The sequence below is a fragment of the Phyllostomus discolor genome, chromosome 13 (genome assembly GCF_004126475.2).
Source record: "Phyllostomus discolor isolate MPI-MPIP mPhyDis1 chromosome 13, mPhyDis1.pri.v3, whole genome shotgun sequence".
Classification (NCBI taxonomy): Eukaryota; Metazoa; Chordata; class Mammalia; order Chiroptera; family Phyllostomidae; genus Phyllostomus; species Phyllostomus discolor.
Genome location: NC_040915.2, coordinates 26,016,440 through 26,036,460, shown reverse-complemented (window position 1 = coordinate 26,036,460; position 20,021 = coordinate 26,016,440). Strand labels below are relative to the sequence as shown.

The 20,021-nt window shown below is 49.7% G+C and overlaps 1 protein-coding gene across 1 annotated transcript in view; it reads left to right on the top strand.

Moving 5' to 3' along the window:
* ADAM19 (ADAM metallopeptidase domain 19) overlaps nucleotides 1–20,021 on the top strand; it is a 78,835-nt gene that overhangs the window by 30,131 nt on the left and 28,683 nt on the right. The window contains exons 4-7 of the mRNA XM_028528426.2: nucleotides 2,164–2,242; nucleotides 9,554–9,630; nucleotides 18,060–18,252; nucleotides 18,898–18,963. Of these exons, the coding sequence (XP_028384227.1) occupies nucleotides 2,164–2,242; nucleotides 9,554–9,630; nucleotides 18,060–18,252; nucleotides 18,898–18,963 (415 nt within the window). The remainder of the gene's footprint in view (nucleotides 1–2,163; nucleotides 2,243–9,553; nucleotides 9,631–18,059; nucleotides 18,253–18,897; nucleotides 18,964–20,021) is intronic.

Sequence of the window (20,021 nt, the reverse complement as noted above, 5' to 3'; positions counted from 1 at the left end):
AGTCAGTCTTTCACTGAGTCAATGTTAACCACTGATATATACTGGTGAGCAAAGTAGCTTGGCCTCTGTCCTCATGGGGCCCACAGTTTACCTCGGACACATGGGTGACTCCTCCTCCCTTAGGTCCTTGGCTGCTCACATGCTTAGGAGAAAGCGAGATGGCTGGGAGACAGAATCCGGGAAGTCCACTCCTGACTCAGAGTTTCCATGTAATGAGAGTTTCTCTGCACAGGCTGGGGTTTGGACTTTGCTTTATTTTTACATTTCCCTGTTGAGTCCCGTTCTTCTTGTCCAAGGCTGGCTGTTGAAGGGCTTCGCACAGTACAAGGGAGAATTCTCGTGGCATTTGCCTTCTGACTGCTCTCCAGGGGTGGAGGGCATCTGAGAGTCAGGATCCCAGAACTTGGCGCTGGAAGTGACCCTAGAGACTGTCTTCGATGACCCTGTCTTTCTGGGAAATGCCACCTCGTCTAGAATGGGGGCTGTCTCCGCAGATTCCTTTGGCTTTCTGTGCTGGCCTCAGCCTATATTTTCTTCGGAAAAGCAGTTTCAAATTAGGTTTTCAGTTTTCAAAATGAATGCGTGTTCATTGCTTTTAAAAATCAACCAATTTTCAGAAGTATGCAACTGGCGTTGTGAGCCTCTTCTTCCGTCCCCCGAGATTATTACTGTTGGCATTGGGCATTTGCGTCCACAGTTGTTTTTGACACATACACTAGGGTGCACTATTATTATTTTTCATTAAAAGGGATTATTAAAATGCATACTTTCCTAAAATTTATTTTTTATCTAACTCAATTTTGGATATTCTTTCCAATCAGTACTTATAGATCCACTTCATTCTTTTTTTGTGTGACACTCCAATTTCTCTTTCATTACAAACCCCTCTGCCCCCGACCTTGACTTTTTGTAGATGCATCTGGGTTTCAGTGTGGCTGAGCTAGTCGAAGCATCCACTTGGCTCTTGAATTTTATTTTACTTTTATATTTTATTCTTGTGTTTTTTAAGATTTTATTTGTTTATTTTTAGAGGGGAAGGGAGGGAGATAGACAGAGAGAGAGAGAAACATCAATGTGCCGTTGCTGGGGGTTATGGCCTGCAACCCAGGCATACCCTGGCTGGGAATCGGACCTGGGACACTTTGGTTCCCAGTCCACGCTCAATCCATTGAGCTACGCCAGCCAGGGCTATTTTTGTGTTTTTTTAATAAGAGAAAGTTTACTTAGAAAGTCACAGAAGTAGAAGAAGTGAGCACTAGAAGAAATGGGCTCAGGAGGCAGGTTACAGAGGGAGAAGAAGGGCCCGTGGAGCTCAGGGGGAAGGGAGAGGCAAGGAAAAGGTGCACCTGGCAGGCAGGAGTGGGGACAGGTGTGGGCGTGCCCCCTAGAGAGAGCTGATTTTTTTTTAACTTTTAGAGAAGTTCTAGGAACCTTGTTTGGTGTTGCCTGTCCTTTGGTGAGGCATTCTTAACCTCAGCTTCAAGAGGTCTGTGGCAAAAGCAAAACCAACGTCCAGTTTTAGGGGGAAAAAGGGATTTATGGGAAGGGCGAGACACAGAGGTGCCAGGTCTCAAGAAATCTGAACCACTGGGTCTCAGAAAGGACAGGCTGTGGCAGCCTCAGGAACCCGTGCAGCAGGAGCAAAGGGACAGATGAGTTGCTCCCACCTGCTCATCTCTGGTGACATTATTCCGCTGGCTTAGCTTGGATCATGGTTCCCCTTGGCTGGGGCCAGGGACACCCTGACTGACAATCTTACCAAAACATGCAACGGGGGAGAGGTGTTCTCTTCAATAAAAATTGGTGTGCTAATACTACAAGTTGGTAGGCGCAGTGGTAGAGAAATCAGTCCAGGTACATTTTGAGTATGCATTTGCCTGAGTGTATTCTCAAGACCCAGGAAAATTGAAAGCCACTGCTTTTGTTCTGTTGACTCCGTCTGTTTGTCTGAACTGAGTCGTGGTCCCCACAAATTGAAAAATTCAAAGCACACTCTCTCCTGCTTTTCCTTTTGTTCCCTAGGCCCTGGTGGCCGCCCTTTTTCTTCTGCACAGAGATGCTGGGAGTGGTTATGCCTGCTTCAGTTCGAGTGACTGGCCACAGTCCCTGGGAGGGTGGAGTCTATCACCTCAGGTGACAAATGTCTATTCTTATTCTTCACAGGCACCTTTTCGCTCCAGCCTACACAGAAACCCAGTATACTCCCAGTGGCACCCCTCAAACCACCACGCTGAAATCCGAGGTAAGTTCAGGTCAGCAAATAGCTACAAAGCGGCTGCCCTCCACCACCCCACCCCTGGGGAGCAAGGAGACGGCAGACCCAGTGGAGATGGCTTCTCCCCCAAGGGGATTTTTTCTGCTGCCTGAAAACCAAGGGGGACAGCAGGAGAAGCCAGGTGAAAATTGGTTGTTTTCTGAGTGTGCCCTCCCCTTTGCTGGCTAAAATGGTCAAACAGAAAGTCTTTCGGGATAATTGCTTCTGATTAAAATTGGCATAAATCACCTTGAGGCATATATTTTCTTTGCTTTATGTTAAGCACTCACATGAACAGAAGCTGCGGCGAAGGGAGTGGTTGCTGGTAATCCTGTCCTCTTACCCTGTCAGCTGTCTAGTTGTTCCTTTTGCCTATGGATCCGTGTGGTTTTGCACTCTGCCTTTTTAATGTGATTTTAGATTGTGGAGATTTGCTTATTTTGCCGCTATCTCCACAATGACTTTTTTTTCTCTCCTCAAAGTAGTTTTTGAGTACGGATGTTTGCACAAAGAATTTGTCATTTAGAAAATGGTCTTTCAGGTGGATACACTTCAGTTGGCTTCACCACACCCCACTGGTGAACATTGAAGGCAGTGAGTGAATTGTACACATTTCGTGGTTTGCCAGCTTTTCCCACCAGGGGACCCATTAGAATCATAGGCTCAGACCTTTGGTTCTCAAGCAGAAGTGATTTTGTTTTACATCGTGCATTTACTTAAACTTTTGTCAATATGCAGGTAACTAACATGAAGCAAAGAAACTATGCTTCACGATGGTTTATACCAATTTTAATCCAATACAGTTACCCTAAAATATTCTATTTGTATGTGTGACCATCTTAACCAGCAAAGGAGGGACCCTCAGCTACATCCAGAGGCAGGTTTGGTCGTCATGACTGAGAGGTGCTGTTGGTGCCCGGAAGGTGGAGGCCAGGGATGCTGCTCACCTGCAGTGCACAGGACAGTCCCCACACAGAGAATTAGCTGGCCCCAAATGACACTGGTGCCCAAGTTGAGACACTCAGCAGTGCAGTGACCCTTCTCAGACCCTGGGCTGATGCTGGCTGAAGGGGAAGAGGGGACGGGCTCTGGAGGAGCCTCTGAGGCAGGACTTAATGGATTGGAGTGGCAGGTGGATGTGGGAGGGGTGGTGTGAAGACAGCAGGACAGGCCCCTGGACCCCAGGGCTCCTCCAACAGAGGCTTCCCATGGAATCTAAGTCTCCCATATAGCCCATTCTTTCAAATATCCCTGCCTGAGCATTATTGCCTGGAAGACAAGGACAGCCACTGTCTGTCATTACCAACTCAGATCACTTGAACAGATTACCCTTGAAGGACAGGATACAAGATAGCTACGTGCCCACAGCAGGCAGTTCAGCTGCGTTTTTCACCTCTGGGCAGTCTGTCCGGCTGTAGTGTGTCCACACACCTTCTTCAATGCCCCTTGGGTCAAAACCTCCTTCCTTGAGATTGGTTCTCTGCCTCTGGGGAGGTGGAGAGGGGTCAGGCATGCTTCGAAAGCCTCAGCCAGGACAACCTCACAAAGCACCCTCCTCTGAGCTTGGCTCCTGCCTTGGTGTACCAGCAGCTCAAGAATGGGTCTCAGTGCCCAAGTTTGCCATGAGCTCATGCTTCCTGCTGTGGAAGCCCCCTTGGGGTGGCCCCCTCAGGCCTAGAAGCAGAGCAGGAATGTGATGACTTCATGACTGTTTATTTCCTTGTTCTTTGTGCTCTCAGACTTAGAGATGTTGTAAGGGCCCTTCCGAAACAGAGGAGTGAGAGAGACCGTCCTCCCATTTCTAGAATGCTCCTCCTTCCTGGCGGGTTTGCAGACCGAAGTATGGTCTAGGCCATTGTTTTCTCACATCCCTGCTACAGGACAGCAAAACCCCCACCCAACCCCATGGAGCTCTTAGTTCTTTCTTCTTTGGGAGTTGAGGACCTAAAGGGGAATGGGAATGGAGTAAATCATTTAGCTGCACTTGACCCATGTGTTGAGGACCATGCCCTACTACCAAACTTGGCCCGGGGCAGCGGGAGTTCTGGGAACCTTATCAAATACACTGGAAGGGGCTGGAGGCTGTAGCCCTAATCTGGGTCAGATCACTGGGGGAATGAATGGGTCTGTGAATGTGTCCCAGTAGAAAGAGTTACAGAGTTTGGGGTCTGAAGCCAGGGTTTTAGACTTGGCTTTAGCTATTTGACCTTAAACAACCCTTTTGACTACACTAGTATTGAATTTCTTCTTCTGAAAATTGGATATGCAGAGATCTGATTCTCAGGGCTATGGCAGAGTAAGATGAATCACTGATTTTATGGGAATTTATAAACATCTCTTGCAATGCCACATTTTACAGACGAGGAAATTGAGAGAAGAGAAAAAGGAACATGCTTAAGTTCAGATAACCAGCAAATGGCAAGGTTTAAAGACTAGAACTCAAATCTCTATTGGTGGAAGAAGAGAATAGTTTTGACAAATTAATTTGTATGTACTTTGCTGGGTCTCCTTCCCTGGGAGAGGCTGAGCATGGGGTCTGATAGGCTGCTGGAGTTTGAATCTCCACTGGGTAAAACCTCTCCAACCTTGAATTCTGGCCAAGATGGAGGCGTAGTTAGAAACCCTTCCTCGCACAACCGAAAGAAGAATGAGAACCATCTAAAATCAATAAACAACCAGAAGGGCCAGAAAATCAAACTGCATAGAACTCCGACAACCAAGGAATTAAAGAAACAGTCAACCAGCCCATCCAGACTGGTAAGAACCCCAGGCGAGGCTGCATAGTGTGGGGCCAGCTGAGAAAAACTGCATGGAGGTGGCCGACCGTTGTCAGGGAGCAGCTGAGAGAAACCTCGTGGGGGCGGTGGACCATGCAGGTGGGGGTGGGGACAGCTGAGAGAAACCGCGTGGAGGCGGTGGACCATGCAGGTGGGGCTGGTTGAACGAAAACTCAGAGGTGGCTGTGGACTATGGCAGGGGTGGGAGAATCTCCCAGTCTCACATGAGAGTTCATTGGAAAGTGTGCTAGAGATGAGCAGGTGACCACACTGTTCCCTCTCTTGCCCCTCCCCCACAGGCAGAGCTTGCCCTGGTTGTCACAAGGAGGGTTGCCCTGCGCAGGTGAATACCTAAGGCCCTGCCCCCTTGCAACTTATCAGGGGCCCTGAACAAGGAAATATGGCCCAAATAAAGGAACAGAGCAAAACTCCAGAAAGAGAGCTAAGTGACGTGGGGATTGCCAACCTATCTGATGGAGAGTTCAAAGCCCTGGTAATCAAAATGCTCACAGAACTGATTGAGCTTGGGTCACAAAATGAAAGAGCAAATGAAAGATACCCAAAGTGAAATAAAGCAAAATATTCAGGGAACCAACAGTGACAGGAAGGAAACCAGGACTCAAAGCAATGATTTGGAACAAAAGGAAGAAATAATCATCCAACTGGAACAGAAGGAAGAAACAAGAATGCAAAAAAAAAAGAAGAAGAAGAAGAAGAGAAGCTTGGGAACCTCTGGGATAACTTTAAACGTTCCAATATCTGAATTATAGGGGTGCCATAAGGAGAAGAACAAGAGCAAGACATTGAAAACTTATTTGAACAAATAATGAAGGAGAACTTCCCCAATCTAGCCAAGGAAATAGACTTCCTGGAAGCCCAGAGAGTCCCAAAGAAGTTGGACCCAAAAAAGAACTCACCAAGGCACATCATCATTAAGTTACCCAAGATTAAAGATAAGGAGAGAATCTTGAATGCAGCAAGAGCAAAGGAGATAGTTACCTACAAAGGAGTGCCCATAAAACTATCAACTGATTTCTTAAAAGAAATCTTGCAGGTAAGAAGAAGCTGGAAAGAAGTATTTGAAGTCATGAAAGGCAAAGATCTACATCCAAGATTGCTCTATCCAGCAAAGCTATCATTTAGAATGGAAGGGCAGATAAAGTGCTTCCCAGATAAGGTCAAGTTAAAGGAATTCATATCTCCAAGCCCTTATTACATGAAATGTTAAAGGGACATATCTAAGAAATTGAAGAAGATCAACAACTATGAATAGTACAATGACAACAAACTCACAACTATCAACAAATGAACCTAAAAAAAAGAAAAATAACGAAAACAAAAACTAAGCAAACAACTAGAACAGGAACAGAATCAGAGAACTAGACATCACATGGAGGGTTTTCAGTGGGGAGGGGGAGGGGAGGAATGGGGGAAAAGGTACAGGGAATAAGAAGCATAATTGGTAGGCGTAAAATAGACAGGGAGAGGTAAAAAATGGTATAGGAGAATTCAAAGCACTTGTAAGTACAACCCATGGACATGAACTCTAAGCGGGGAGAATGCTGGAGGGTTGGGGAGTGCAGGGCAGAGGGGGGATCAAGTGGGGGAAATCGGGAAAGCTATAATAGCATAAGCAATAAAATATACTTCAGAAAAATAAATAAAAGACACTGGCTGGAAAAAAAACCCTCTCCAACCTTGAGTTTCCCCCTTTTTAAAAATGGGAATAATAATACCTACCTCATAAGACTTTGGTCAGAATTTTATTTTAAATCAGTGTAGGTTGTTTATGCAGTAGTAAAAGCTGGATGAATGTTAGCTCTTATTGTTACTAACAGCGAGTGGCAGGTATTATTATCCATGTGAGGATGTGTGTGAAAGCCCTTTGGAAATTTAAGGCATGGTACAGAAGTCCATTGTGGTGCTGTTTCAGAGACACCCAGGCAGTGGTCACTGTTAGCATCAGGCCAAAGACGGGAGGAGGTACAAGGGCTCTTCACACCTGTCCCAGGCTCTGATTTCTCTTCATCTGTAGAGATACCAGGATTTTCAAAGCTGACCCATATTTCTGAACTTCTTGACTCTCTGTCATTCTGATATCTGTGAGCCCCATACACCCCATAAAGGCCCAGCCCCCTTTTCTGCCTATGAAAGACCCTGGGCTGTAGAGTTCCAAGGCCTTGTTGCTGAATTCTAAAGATCAGGTTTAGCACCTGAAGGCTTGATAACGTCCCTCCAGGTCCCAGAGCCTAGGGTAGATGGAGAAGTCGTGCCACAGGTTGGCATTTGAAACAGATGGGATTCTGGCTGGAAGGAGGGTCGTGCCCACCTCCCATCTTTCATATGTGCTGCAGGATTGCCCCCGGCACAGTGGCTTTTTTTGTGCCCCGATAAAGGTGGGGAGTCTGACTTGTTTCAAGGCCGGGAGAGCTTGATGCAAAAAGAGGGGCCGGTGCCTGTCTCTCCTCCTGACTGCCTGAATGTGAGTGGGTGGAGGAGCCACCGGGGAGGCACCACCATGGAGGCAGCAGGTTACCAGCAGGTGACAGGGCACCGGACTGAGACTGACCTTGGGCCGAGTGGCAGCCTGGCCTGTATGATGTGATCTGGCTGCAGCTAAGACCAAAGGGTCAGCCCTTTGGCGGGCTTCCTGCTCCCTCAAGGCCACATTCTGCATTTGACAATGGATCTCTAATGTCTATGGCCGGCTGCTCCAGGCCAGGTACACTGCACTAGCTCCTTGAGGTACAGTGTTCTTACAATCTTCCTTGAGGGAGAAACTGAAGATGCTTGAAGTCAGAGAGAGGTTGTACAACTGTTTCCACAGCTGGTAGGTATGGAGCTTGAGTGTAAACCTGGCCTGGGCATGCCAAAATGCCTACATTTAATTAGGCTATACTTGGGGCTAGAGCCGGGCAGGAGATGAAACCAGAGAAGATAGATGAATGGGTTAACCGTGTCCTAGGTCCCCTTGCTGCCTGCCAGGGACCAAGGGACATCCACAAGCAGGTATGGTCCTGCTGATGGATCACTTGGACTGTTCCGTAGGCAAACGCCAGAGCTTTCTGTCTGGCCCTGCTCATGCGCGGGTTGTTGGGGTGGGCTCGGGAGAGGAGCTTCCCTATCTGCAGCTACATAGTCCTGCTTGTAACCTGGCTCTGCCCTGGGGGCTTACCTTCTCTCTGTTCTGACCCCCTTCTCTCTCTTAACCATTGGGGAAGGAGCTCGTAGGGATGTGTCCTTTGTTCTGACCCCTCGCTGTGCCCTGGCCCGTCCAGGTTTGAGCCCGTTTGTCAGGTTTCACACGTTAGCCCTCAGCAGTGTCCTTGTTTGCCTCCTAAGTGCTCTGGTTACCCTACTTATAAACCGCTCTGCTGGCATCTCCAACCTCGGTTTCAAGCCACTCTTCATGGTTTGTAATTATATCTTTGTATAGTTTTTAAATTAAGATTGGTTTGCGCCAGACCCTAAGTCCCACGAAGGCCAGAGCTGTGTCTGTTAGTTCATTGTTGTGTGTCTGGGGCCTAGCCCAGGGCCTGGCACACGGCGGTGCTCCACATCTGTTTGTCGTCATGGAGGAATCCAGCCGGGCTGGGGAGACCAGATGGCCCTGAGACCCAGCGAAGGGAGAGCAGCATCAGACCTCTGTGCGTCCATGAATGTGTCTACAGGTGCCAAGTTCATTCTGATCCAGGCACTCAGGGATTCAAGGCAGGTACAGAGGAGCTGGGGTCTGTTCATTTCCTAGGCCTGCTGTAACAACTATGAACTTGGAGGTTTAACACAATGGAAATGTATTCTCTCACAGTTCTGGAGGCTAGAGTTCAAAATCAAGGTGCCAGCAGGGCCAAGTTCCCTCTGTAGTCTAGGGAGGAATTCTTCCTTGCCTCTGTTGAACATCTGATGGCTTCTGGCCACCCTTGGTACTCCGTGGTTCTCCTTGGCTTGCAGCTTCAGCATGCTAATCTCTGCCTCGGTTGTCACATGGCTTTCTCTGCGTGTGTGTGTCTGTGCCCTGTCCTCTTCTTAAAAGGACACCAGTCCAGTATGACTTCATCTTAACTTAATTATATCTGCAAACATCCTGACCCAAATAAGATCACATTCTGAGGTTCTGGGTAGACAGGAATTTTGGGGGGAGGCACTATTTACCCCTATAGGGGGTCACAAAGGTGACTCTGGTGGGGAGCCAGGCTCTTCAGAAGCCAGTGTTCTCTCTGGCCAACTTCCTGTCGTGGCAAGAGCTCTGAACCCGCTCTGAAATCCCGGGTCTCCAGCTATAGAAGGGACCTTTGGTAAACCTCTTCGCTCCTCTGAGCCTCAGGTCCTTCATCGGTTCTATGAGGGTGATGTACCTGCCTGCCAGGGCTATTATGAGGATCAGAGAAAACAGAGGTTTGGAAGGCTCTTAGCAGGTTCTGAGGTTAGGCTAGGTGTACAGTCATGCATGAACTTCACGGACATTACCACAGGTGTGCTTCCCGATGTTCTCTGGCCTGACCACCCCTTTCTCCTTACTTAGGATCACTGCTTTTACCACGGGACGGTGAGAAACGCAGATCAGTCCAGTGTCACGCTCAGCACCTGCCGGGGAATGAGGTAAGAGGCCCTGACAGTGCTGGGGGACACCTGGCTCTCCCCCCCAGGAATGGAATTTTCAGGACAAGCAGGGCTGGCCTTGGGCAGGGACCTCGAGAAGCTGTCCACGGAGGGTGTATGCAAGCCAGTTCAGAGACAGGCCGAGCCCAGCAGCAACTTGAGGAACTTGATGTTTTAGTGTTACCCAGGGGTGGTGAGGCCAGCAGAGCAGGAGACGGCTGCCATCGAAGGGACAGTTTGTTGTACTCAGTCAGGGTCCCAAGAGCAGGGGGCCTGTGGGGGTGGGGCACCCCGGACACCCAGGGGTCCATCTGGAGGCAGAGGGAGGAGAGATGTGGCAAGTCTTTATTGTGGTGACTGCAGGAAAGAACAGGTGAGGCTTAGGGTTGCTTAGTTTAAATAATTTCAGTGGCCTCCATGGCTCAAGGGCTGCCCCTCATTGTCTGGTACCTGGGCCTGGGGTGAACAGGGCAGGGAGCTGGTGGGCCAGAGCATGAAAGCCGCATTTGAAAGGCATGCTTGCTGGTGAGTTGTTTCCTGGCTGCAGGAGTTGGAGTAGATGTGCAAGCACCGAATATACAAAGTCCAAGATGGAGTCACACACTTGAAACTGATGCGTGTGAGCATTCACTCTCACTTCTCCTTTGCTCTTTTCTGGAAGAAGTACTTGTAGGTGGTGAACAAGGAAATGGGCAGCTAGTGGAAAGAGAGAAAGGAGAAGCAAGGATAATTTTCAAGGCTGGAAAGTTAACTGAAAAGTTGCAGCTAGGTTGCGCGTTGGAAAGAGTTGGAAAGAGAGTGACTTCGTCCTCTGAGCCAGACTACCTGGTCTTGAGCCAATGGCAGTTTACCAGCTGGGCGACCTGGGGCCGCGATGCTCTCCTTTGTAGAAGGTAGATGAGAGGGATATTCCTCGTGTGCTGAGGGTGGGATGTGTTCATCGAGATCTGATGTGTACAACTGGCTGTCACGCAGGAGCACTCGGTCGCCTCCTAGGTCCTTGCTTCCTAGGTGTGGCCTGCAAGGGGTGGCAGCACCTGGGAGCTTGTTCAAAATGCAGTGTCTCTGGTGCCGCCCAGACCTACTGGATTGTAATCTGCATTGGCCAAGTTCCCCAGGGGATCGCGGTGCACTTCCAGTGTGTCCCTGAGAGTGCCCATTCTTTGACAGTGTAAATTCTGCATCAGGTATCTGTTTCTCTACTCCAGCCTACCCAAGGGCTTTGCAGACAGTGGGACTTTATAGATGCATATTGAAGTAGTAAATGTCACTTATTTAGACTCTCCCCACACTTCCCTCCTTTTAGAAAAGAGATGATCTGAAAGTCCTGTATTTTAACTGCCTGAAATAATTACCTGGGGTTTAGTGGCCTGGGTTTTAGTGTGATACCTATACTCAATGTGTTGGTGAACTGTCTCCACAAAAATAAAGAAAGAGAGAGAGAGAGAGAGAGAGAGAGAGAAAGAAAGAAAGAGAGAGAGAGAGAAAGAAAGAAAGAAGGAAGAAAGAAAGAGGGAAAAGGAAAAGGAAAAGGCCTGATTTGTAGCATCTGCCAATAGGCTGGTAAAAATACTCCTACCGTGACCAATGCGAAGCTGTCAACACAATGTGACTGATGGCAGAACTGGGGAGGTGTGCACGCGACTGCCTCTCGTGGGCCAGTGGGTGTTTCCACCGTGCACCCTTCTTCTCTGTCAACTGATTCCTTCAATAATTGTTTCTGCCATTCAGCATATTTATATTGGGCACCTGCTCTGTGCCCATCCCCTACACAGGTAGAGGAAAGAGGCATTGGAAGTACTTTTCTGAGCCCTCAGTTTCCTCTTCTGTAAAAGGGGCATCCATGACCGGCATGTTAGAGAATGAGATGTATTATGTGAACTCTGCAGCACTCTACAGGCAGACGAGATTGTCATCATCTACGCCATCTCATAACAGTGAAATCATGCTCACATTTTTTACCCAGGCTCACATGCAAATGGAAGGCTGCAGTCGCAGTTACTCAGGCTCACATGCAAATGGAAGGCTGCAGTCACAGTTACTCAGGCTCACATGCAAATGCAAGGCTGCAGTCACAGGTACCCAGGCTCACATGCAAATACAAGGCTGCAGTCACAGGTACCCAGGCTCACATGCAAATACAAGGCTGTGGTCACAGGTACCCAGGCTCTCAGGCAAAATGCAAGGCTGCAGATCCCACGTGTTTGTTTATAAATTGGGCCCTGTCTCCTCTGTAAGGCTTCGCAGTGAGTGGGCCAGAGGGAATTAGGCAGGAAACAAGCTTTGGATGGGAGGCCACATCAGTGGCCTCCAATCCCCCACTCAAATGACTTGGTTGAGCCAAGCCAACTGGCCTCCCGGTGGTGTTTACAAGCCCAGCCGCAGCCACCTGCAGTCTGCAAGTAAACAACCGTCTTTCCCAAGAAGGAGGAAAGGGAACATGCAGGTGTGACTTGCATCTCCGCCTCTTCCTCTGTCCCCTTGGTCTGGAGTGGTGGGAACTTGGCTTGGCCTCTTGTGAGTCATCCCCAAGGCCGTGCTGACAGGGGGAAACCGGGTGAGCCGTCCGTGTGTTTCTGTTTTGCACGCTTCCCTCTGGTGAGGTCCACCCGCCTTGCTTTCCCAGCCGTCTCACGACACACCTTAAGAAACCAAGGGTGTCTGCGGGCTCCACTGATTTAAGAGCTGGAGACTCGTGCCAGATGGCTCTGTTCGGACTCTGGAGAAGAAGCAGCTGCGGCAGCTGCTCAGGTCCCCCCCACTAGGCTCATAAAACGATGCTGCAATGGAAAATCTTTTTAGCAATTGTGCTTCTCCTGGAAACATGCTCTCTGTGATTGGAGAAAATAGATAGGACTTACACCAAGTGGAATCTCCAGGCTGATGATACAGATACAGAGGAATCCTGCTGAGTTTCTAGTTGCCAGGCACCCTCTTCTCTCCAAACCAGTTCTGTAAGCTACTTTGAGGAAAGAATACATGATCATAGAAAAAAATGGAAATAGGACAAGAGTATAAATGAAAGATAGGCTTTTTACCCCCAATTTACAGAATTTCCCCTGTCCCAGAGGCGGCCATTGTTACCAGTGTCTTGTGCGTCCGTTAGAAGTATTCCTTGCAAAAAGAGCATAAATGTACACAGTAATGGCAGTGCTTTGTCATCGATTTGGAACACGGACCCCTTGGAGAACTGAGTGGCAGCTGCGGATACTTGTAAATTGTATCAGTAGAAACGTGGCACATCATTGCGTTAGCGATGTCGGGTGCGCATATCCCCCAAGTCAGTCTGCGATGCAGGACTCACCCGCTGGGCGCCCACAGGACCTCTCAAACCAACACGAAGTAGCAGTGTAAGGAGCGGTGGTTATGTGCTAAGGGTCCTAGACCGCACTGGGCTGAAGGTGTTCGTGGCCGACCCTGTGGGACTGGCGGGGGGGGCAGGGAGAGGGGGGGCGGACACACTGTGTGCGTGTGTGTCCGTGTCCCTAGCTCCCTGTCTGTCAGCAGGAGGGGGACGGATTGCAGTAAAAACGTTTTTTAAAATCTGGTTTGTCAGTTTCTTTTTAATGATACTGCTTATTTAAATTATCATTGCATCGCTAATTAGTGTTAAACAGAAGTGCGGAACTGTAGAAGTCAAAGTTCTGTATCCTGTCCCATCCTTTCAACTGATCCCATTCCCCGTCTCTGTTCACTGTTGGGGATGTACATAACTGAATTATACAATTGTGTGTATACATGATTTTTTTAATCCAAATGCAATCACTCCATATATACCATTTCATTTAACGTACCTCCTGGTTAGGTGATCTCTGAGCTGTTCTCGTCCAGTCCATTTTCTCCTTACCTTTGTCTTGGCAGGGCTGGTGCCTCCCACAGCCCTTACTCAGTTCTATGGATGGTGCCCTGGGGCTGGAGGCTGCTGAGTGCTGGGAGGGAGCCGGGAGAGGGAGGGGCTGTGTCAGGGCCCCACAGTGAGTGATGAGCCTGGTTGGCAAACCTGGGCTCTGCCCCCAGCCCTAACAGTAGTAACTCACAGGTGACCTGGGCAAGTTCCTTCTCCTCTGGGCTTTTGGTTCCTCTCATCTGAAAAAGGAGAGTAGACCAGACCACTAAAATGACCCCTCAGCATTAGGACTTCTGTGCTGCACAGGGAGTGGGCAGAATCGCAGGGAGGCGGCTGCCTGGGACAGAAGGAGGTGGCCTGTAGATGGGCAGCCAGTGCAGACCTGCCTGTCCCTTTGCCACAGCATGGCAAGGCCCTTCCGCTTTGAGTACCTGGCCTTCCGTATGCAGAAAGGAGGGTAGGTGCTACCTCTGTGTCAGGCACAGAGTAAGGCCATGTGGGAGGGTACCACTAAGTTGTGACAGGTGTAGACCCTGGAGTTGGACAGTCCCTGGTTCAGGGCTGGATGGCTTGCTTCAGTCCTCCAGCATCAGTTTCTCTTCCTGGTAAAATGGGAACAACAGTGACACCACTGGGTGACGGGTGCGACCTCCTTGAGAGCAGGGACTTTTCTCCCCATCACGCTGCATCCCCTGTGCTGAGAACAGTCCTGGCACATAGTAGGTTCGCAATGCCTATGTGTTGAATGACTGTCAAATAAGACGCTTTGTACCCTCCCTGATGTATGATGCATGCTCTTCTTTTTAATGTTAACTTTGATTGTTAGTAAACATTGCTTATTACTTCTGTCGATTATCATAGTGAGCCCGTGAGAAGGGCGGCATTGTTGAGTGACTTCCGCCAGAGCTAGCAGACATGGGGGCCAGAGGAGTTTGTATCCAGTGTGCCTGCACCCCCCCCCCCCCCCCCCCCCCCCCCCCCCCCCCCCCCCGCCCCAGCCCTGCTGTCCACTGCAGGGGGAGCCCATCACCTGTCTGTCTCCTTTCCTCCCTTCTCTGCTGCCTGGGAAGGTTACTGTAGCTCCTTCTCATTTGGATGCAAATAGGGGTCAAGGGGGTAGGAAGGAAGGGTAATAGGGCGATTACCTCCTAGGGCTGCTCTGGATTTGGGGAGGTAGGGTGCATCCCTCTGAGTTTAGCTGTGAATGGACAAATTCCCAGGAAGCAGTCCTGCCTAGTTCCTTGAAGGATGTACGAGGACCAGTCCTGCATTCACTCAGGGGTTAAACCTGAGTCTCCCGCGGCCTGCCTGGCCTGCCTTGCCAGGGTTCCTCTGTACAATTTCATCTGTATAAAGCTCTTAACGATGAGCAATGGGATGGAGAGTGGAATGGAGAAGAGCTTGTGAGGTCCTGGCCACCCAGCCTCCTGGGCCCCCCTCCCGTGTTCCTGGTGAACTTCTGCCAGTACTTACATTTAACAAATTAGATCAACTGAGGCTGCTAGAAGGATAAACAACTGGCGAGTGTTCACAGGAGGGTGGCTAGCAGGACTTGGGGCTGGTGACCGGGGAGAGCCCCAGGAATTAGATTCTCAGAAATCCCTCCACCGTCAAGGCTGGGGTTCACTGTAAATGCATGCAGATCTCTGCCTCACCCCCAGGCAGTCTGGGAGGATTGCAACTGAGACATGGGGTCAGTTGCCAGGGGCCACAGTGGTGGGGGGGGGTGAGGGGCAGGCCACGGAGTTCTACTGCTGGGAGCACTTGCAGTGTCCTTCTGAGCCTGTGTTTGTCAGCTTGTCATCTGCCCACTCCCTGCAACAGAATTGCCAGGGGCTGTGTGAAGAGGGGGCCCCTGTTGCACAGCCGGGCTCCAGGCCACAGTTCCTGAGTGTGGCTGGGCATGGAATTACTGTGGAGCTCGTTAGGAGTGCCAATGCCCAGGCCTATGGAGTCTGCATCTCCTGCCTCTGTCTGTCTGATGCACTCTGTAGAACATTCTGTTATATAGCTCTGGGCTCTCTGATCCTAGAGATCCCTGACTGTAGGGTTAGACCTCACTGATGGAGATGGATAGCATAGAGGTTAAGGGCATGGCGTCCAGAGTCTACCAGACCTTAAGTCTTTGGCCCCAGAGACTCACGAGAGCTTGTAATTTAATCCCTCTGTGGCTCAGTTTCCTCATCTACAGAATGGGGCCTGTGACGGTGCTTTATTGCGTTGACATGGGAATGAAATGTCTTACTTCCTATACGCCAGTGGGGTGATGGCCCGCCATGCCTCAGAGGAGGGTTGCTGGTGCCCGTCATTTGTAGCCATCTGTGAACTGGGGACATCTTTCTAACCCACTCTTCAGGGCTATTGTGACAGAGGCCTCTTGAGGTCATGGTTAAGGTCGTGGGACCTGGAACCAGACTGCTTAGGTCCTTGTGACCTGTGTGAATTGGGGTCAGTTAATTAACCTCGATGAGCCTTAGATTTCTCGTTTGTACAGCAGGGATAATATTCGTAAGGATCGTGGAAGCCGGGGTGAAGCACCGGTGCCTGGTCCATAGCAGAGGCTCAGCCATTTATAGCCACCATGATTATTGTTATTCAGCCTGCACTGAAATTTGGCATGGCCTCTGTCCAAGTGGCCCAGAGGTTTTTTAAGTGATGCCCAGTCAGCTACACTGGAACTTTTCCCCAGTCCCTTTGTGGAACTTTCCATTCACTGGCTGTTATCTCCACAGCCACAACCTGCCACACGCCAAAGCATTAGCTGGTTTGTGGTCCAGCCCTCTGTGTTTGCTAAGTTCATAGCCAACGGGGGAAACTGAGGTGACGGGAAGGGCTTTGGTTTGGAAACAGGATGCCCGCAGCAGCTCTGCCCTCTGCCCTTTCCTGTCTGGATTCGGGAGCGGATGTGACCCTTGCTCTTCTCCACACTTCCACTCCCAGCTGTCCAGGGAGCACCTTGGGTGTCCCGCCAATGCACTGCGCCAGGATCACTCTGGATTGCTGTGTCAGCCTGGGCGAGGCAGCCGGGAAGCCGTTAGGTGCACCGGCACCGGCACCGGAATGAGGTCAGCCCAGGATGGACTCCAGGAAGGGCTGCTGCCGACCCAAGCCTGGCGTAGTCTCTCCTGGGAGTGTCCCAGTCTCTTCCCGAAGGGCATGCCCTGGGTGGGGGTCCTAAGGAGCAAGGGGCGGGGCTGGAAACGGAAAGAGCTGAGGAGAGAGGGCCTTTCAATTTGGAGTGGCGAAGACCCTCGTGGAGATAATGTAACTGGAGTTTTTTGGATGGAGGAGGGCCTACGGTTTTGGAGCACGTGAAAGGCTGCTGGCGCCCCTGGGGCTCATTGCTGGGCCTCTTCCTCCCTCGGAGCCCTGGGTACGTCCCCTCACATTCATCTCACTGCATCAAGGATGGCAAATACCTGCCGCCGGGACGTCTGCTCACGCATCCGTTGATTATTTGCAGCAGTGATGGATAATAAGCTGTAGCTTTCTTTCTCGCTGCGGCCAGATAAAGCTCTCAGACGCCTCACTGATGCAGCCCTTCAGGCAGCTGCATCCAGTCCGTCAGCGTTGGGGGTGATAAAACCCTTTAGCTGTCTCTGTTGTGTACTACAGCGATTTAAGCCCTTGTTCAGACTCCAGCCTCTGTGTGGGCAGGCACTTTGTCTTATTCACTGTTCCTTCGTCAGCATCTAGCTTGATGTCTGGCCCAGAGCAGGAGCTCAGGAAATGTTTGTGGAATGAATGTCCGTCCTCCAGTTGGCAGTGAGTCACTCGGGCATGGGGTTTATGTCTTGATCGCTTGGAGTACAGAGTGAGGGCTCAGTGAGGGAAAGAGTATAATGGATGTTCAACGCTAGTGCCTATGACCAAGAGAAAGAGTAGCCACACGTGCTTGGTCGTGGGTATCACGTTACTGCAGAGCTGCCTTGCTGGGGATGTTGGGGCCAGTGAGAATGCCATCGGTGATGCCTCTTGCTCTGGTTTCCAAGGGCAGTGACACTTGTCGATCTATATAGTCATCCCAGGAGTCCTCATGAGTTAGTAAGTTACCGTTTGCATGGGGAGACAGAGGCTCAGACTGATTTAGGAGGTCTGTTGAATAGCATTTGGTAATTTCATGTCGGAACTAAGGCCAGGACCTGGGTCTCCTCACCCCCAGACCAGTGTCCTTCCTCTGGTCCCCACACCATCTTTTCCTGTGTCTATAAAGTTTCTACCTGTGATTTGTCATACGCCGTGTTTGGGTTTCGGAGGCTTTTTGGAACCCTGGTCCTACCCTCACTTATAAGTATTAACTGTCCCTGGTCCAGTCTTTTTAGAACCTTTTGAGGTTCTCTGCGATAAGCTTTTAGTGCCCTGAAGGTGTGAACCACACTTCACATGCTTGTGCATTTCTCTGGAGAAGAAGTCTGAGTTTGCACCAGGTTCTCACCAAAGGGTGCATGACCTCATAATAAGGTTCAGAACCAATAACCACAACCAACTGGGTCATTTTGCATAGGGGGAAATTGAGGCCTGGGCAAGGGACTTTTCCAGGGCCATAATCTCTGACCAGAGATTCCATTTCTCCTGTTGACAGAGGACTGATCGTGGTGAACAGTAACCTCAGCTACATCATCGAGCCCCTCCCTGGCCATGAGGGCCACCACCTTATTTACAGGTCTGAACATCTCAAGCTGCCTCCTGGGAACTGTGGGTTCGAGCACTCCGGAGCCAGCACGGGGGACTTGGGCCTTCAGTTTACAAACCAGATCAAGAAAGGACTTCGCCGGGTGAGTTCTCGGGGCAGGAGTCACCCTCAGGATAGGCTTGTCCCCTCCGAGCACCCTTACTCCCTTACTTTGTATCCAGGAGTAATTCTGAATTAAACAGAGGTGGCTAAGAAGGAGGAAATAGCTTTTTCCTTGATCCTAAGTCATTGTTGAGTGTGGGATACCCTTAGAGTTGATAGAATAATGCTTTAGGGAAAACACTGCTACATTTAAAATACTCTGAGATACTAATTTCAGAAACTTCAAAATGTGAGGGAAAAAAAAAAACATGTTCCCTTTTTGGAACAGCCCCTTAACCATATGCACAGAATGCCTGTGTTTATTCATACCAACTAGAGTATGTGGGTTCGGTGGTTTTGGGGAACTTGATGGTCAGCATGTTCCCTCACGGGATGTTGGCCTCTGTGCTTCCTGTACTGGAAGCTCATTGATTTGTGACACTGGCTGCCCCCAGTGTCCCAGAGCAGCTCCCAGCAATAGCCAAGATGGTGGGCGCAGGGCGTAATGAGGGTGCAGGCAGCCAGTGCGGGGCTGCTGCTAGTGCCCAAGTTCAAGATTACACTAGCACCACTGCTTACCAGTTTTTCGAAATGAGGCCAAGTCCACCACTTCTAGCACTCTGATCTGTTCCTATCTTGTTCTTAGATGAAAAGGGACGATTTAAGCTCCATGAAGTATGTGGAACTCTACATCGTGGCGGATTATGCGGAGGTAAGGGGGAGGCGATGGGTTTCAACAGAAAAACTGGCTCTTTTGATAGCTTCCTCTCCAGGTTTCCAACTGCTTTGGAGGAATGATGAAGTAGTCATCTGTCTCTGGTTTGTCATGTGATTGAGCTTAAATTCAACTGAGGGCTCTTTTTGCTATTTTAAATGTAGTTGGGAAGGGGAAAAAAAAATAGGAAAAGGCTCTTCTAGCTTGATACGCTCATCAGATAAAAAAAGAAAAACCAGTACAATTCACATTATTTGGATTAACATTTTTTAAAATATTAAAACCTGAAGACCTTTTAGGTTTTGGTACTTATTCATGGGGAGTCAGTGAATTCTCTATACAGATTTTAAAAAGTAATTTTTTTGCACAAATAATACATGCATTCTGAGTCACCTGATTGAGTACATTTTCCTTGCCCACGAATGGGCCCATTTTTATAATCGGGTTGGTGCTCAATGAATACCTGAAGCTGTGGGTCCCGAAACGTGGTCCCTGGACCAATAGGATCAGTAGCCCCCAGGGACTTGTGGAAAAGCTAATTCTTGAGCTGCGCCCCAGGACTCCCAAATCCTAAACTGTGGGGCTGGGTCCCACAATCCATGTTTTCGCAAGCCCTCTGGGTGCTTCTGACACACGGGCAAGTGTGAGAACTACTGACCTGGAGGAATAGCTGTTTGGCCTTTAGCCCCATGTTCCTCAAGTTGGACAGGTGCCTGCAGGCCTGGACCTCTAAGAGCTGATGAACACTCATCTCTCTCTCTTTTATTTCATTTATTCATCAACGATTTCTTGATTCTTTATCATGTGCCACGCCCAGTGCTCCACCCCAGGAGGTATAGACAGACCCGCCCCTGGGATCCGAGAGCCCACACAGCAGCACGGAACAGGGTCCTCAAGTGGTGCCATAGCTGCTGAGATGTGTCATTGCCGAGGGGTGGGGTGCAGATACCGAGGAACCCAACATGGTGGTTTTGGAAATAGGGGAAAACTTCTCCAAGGTGGTGATGCTAAAGTTGACACCGGAAGAATGGGTTCAAGTCCCGGAGCCCACATTT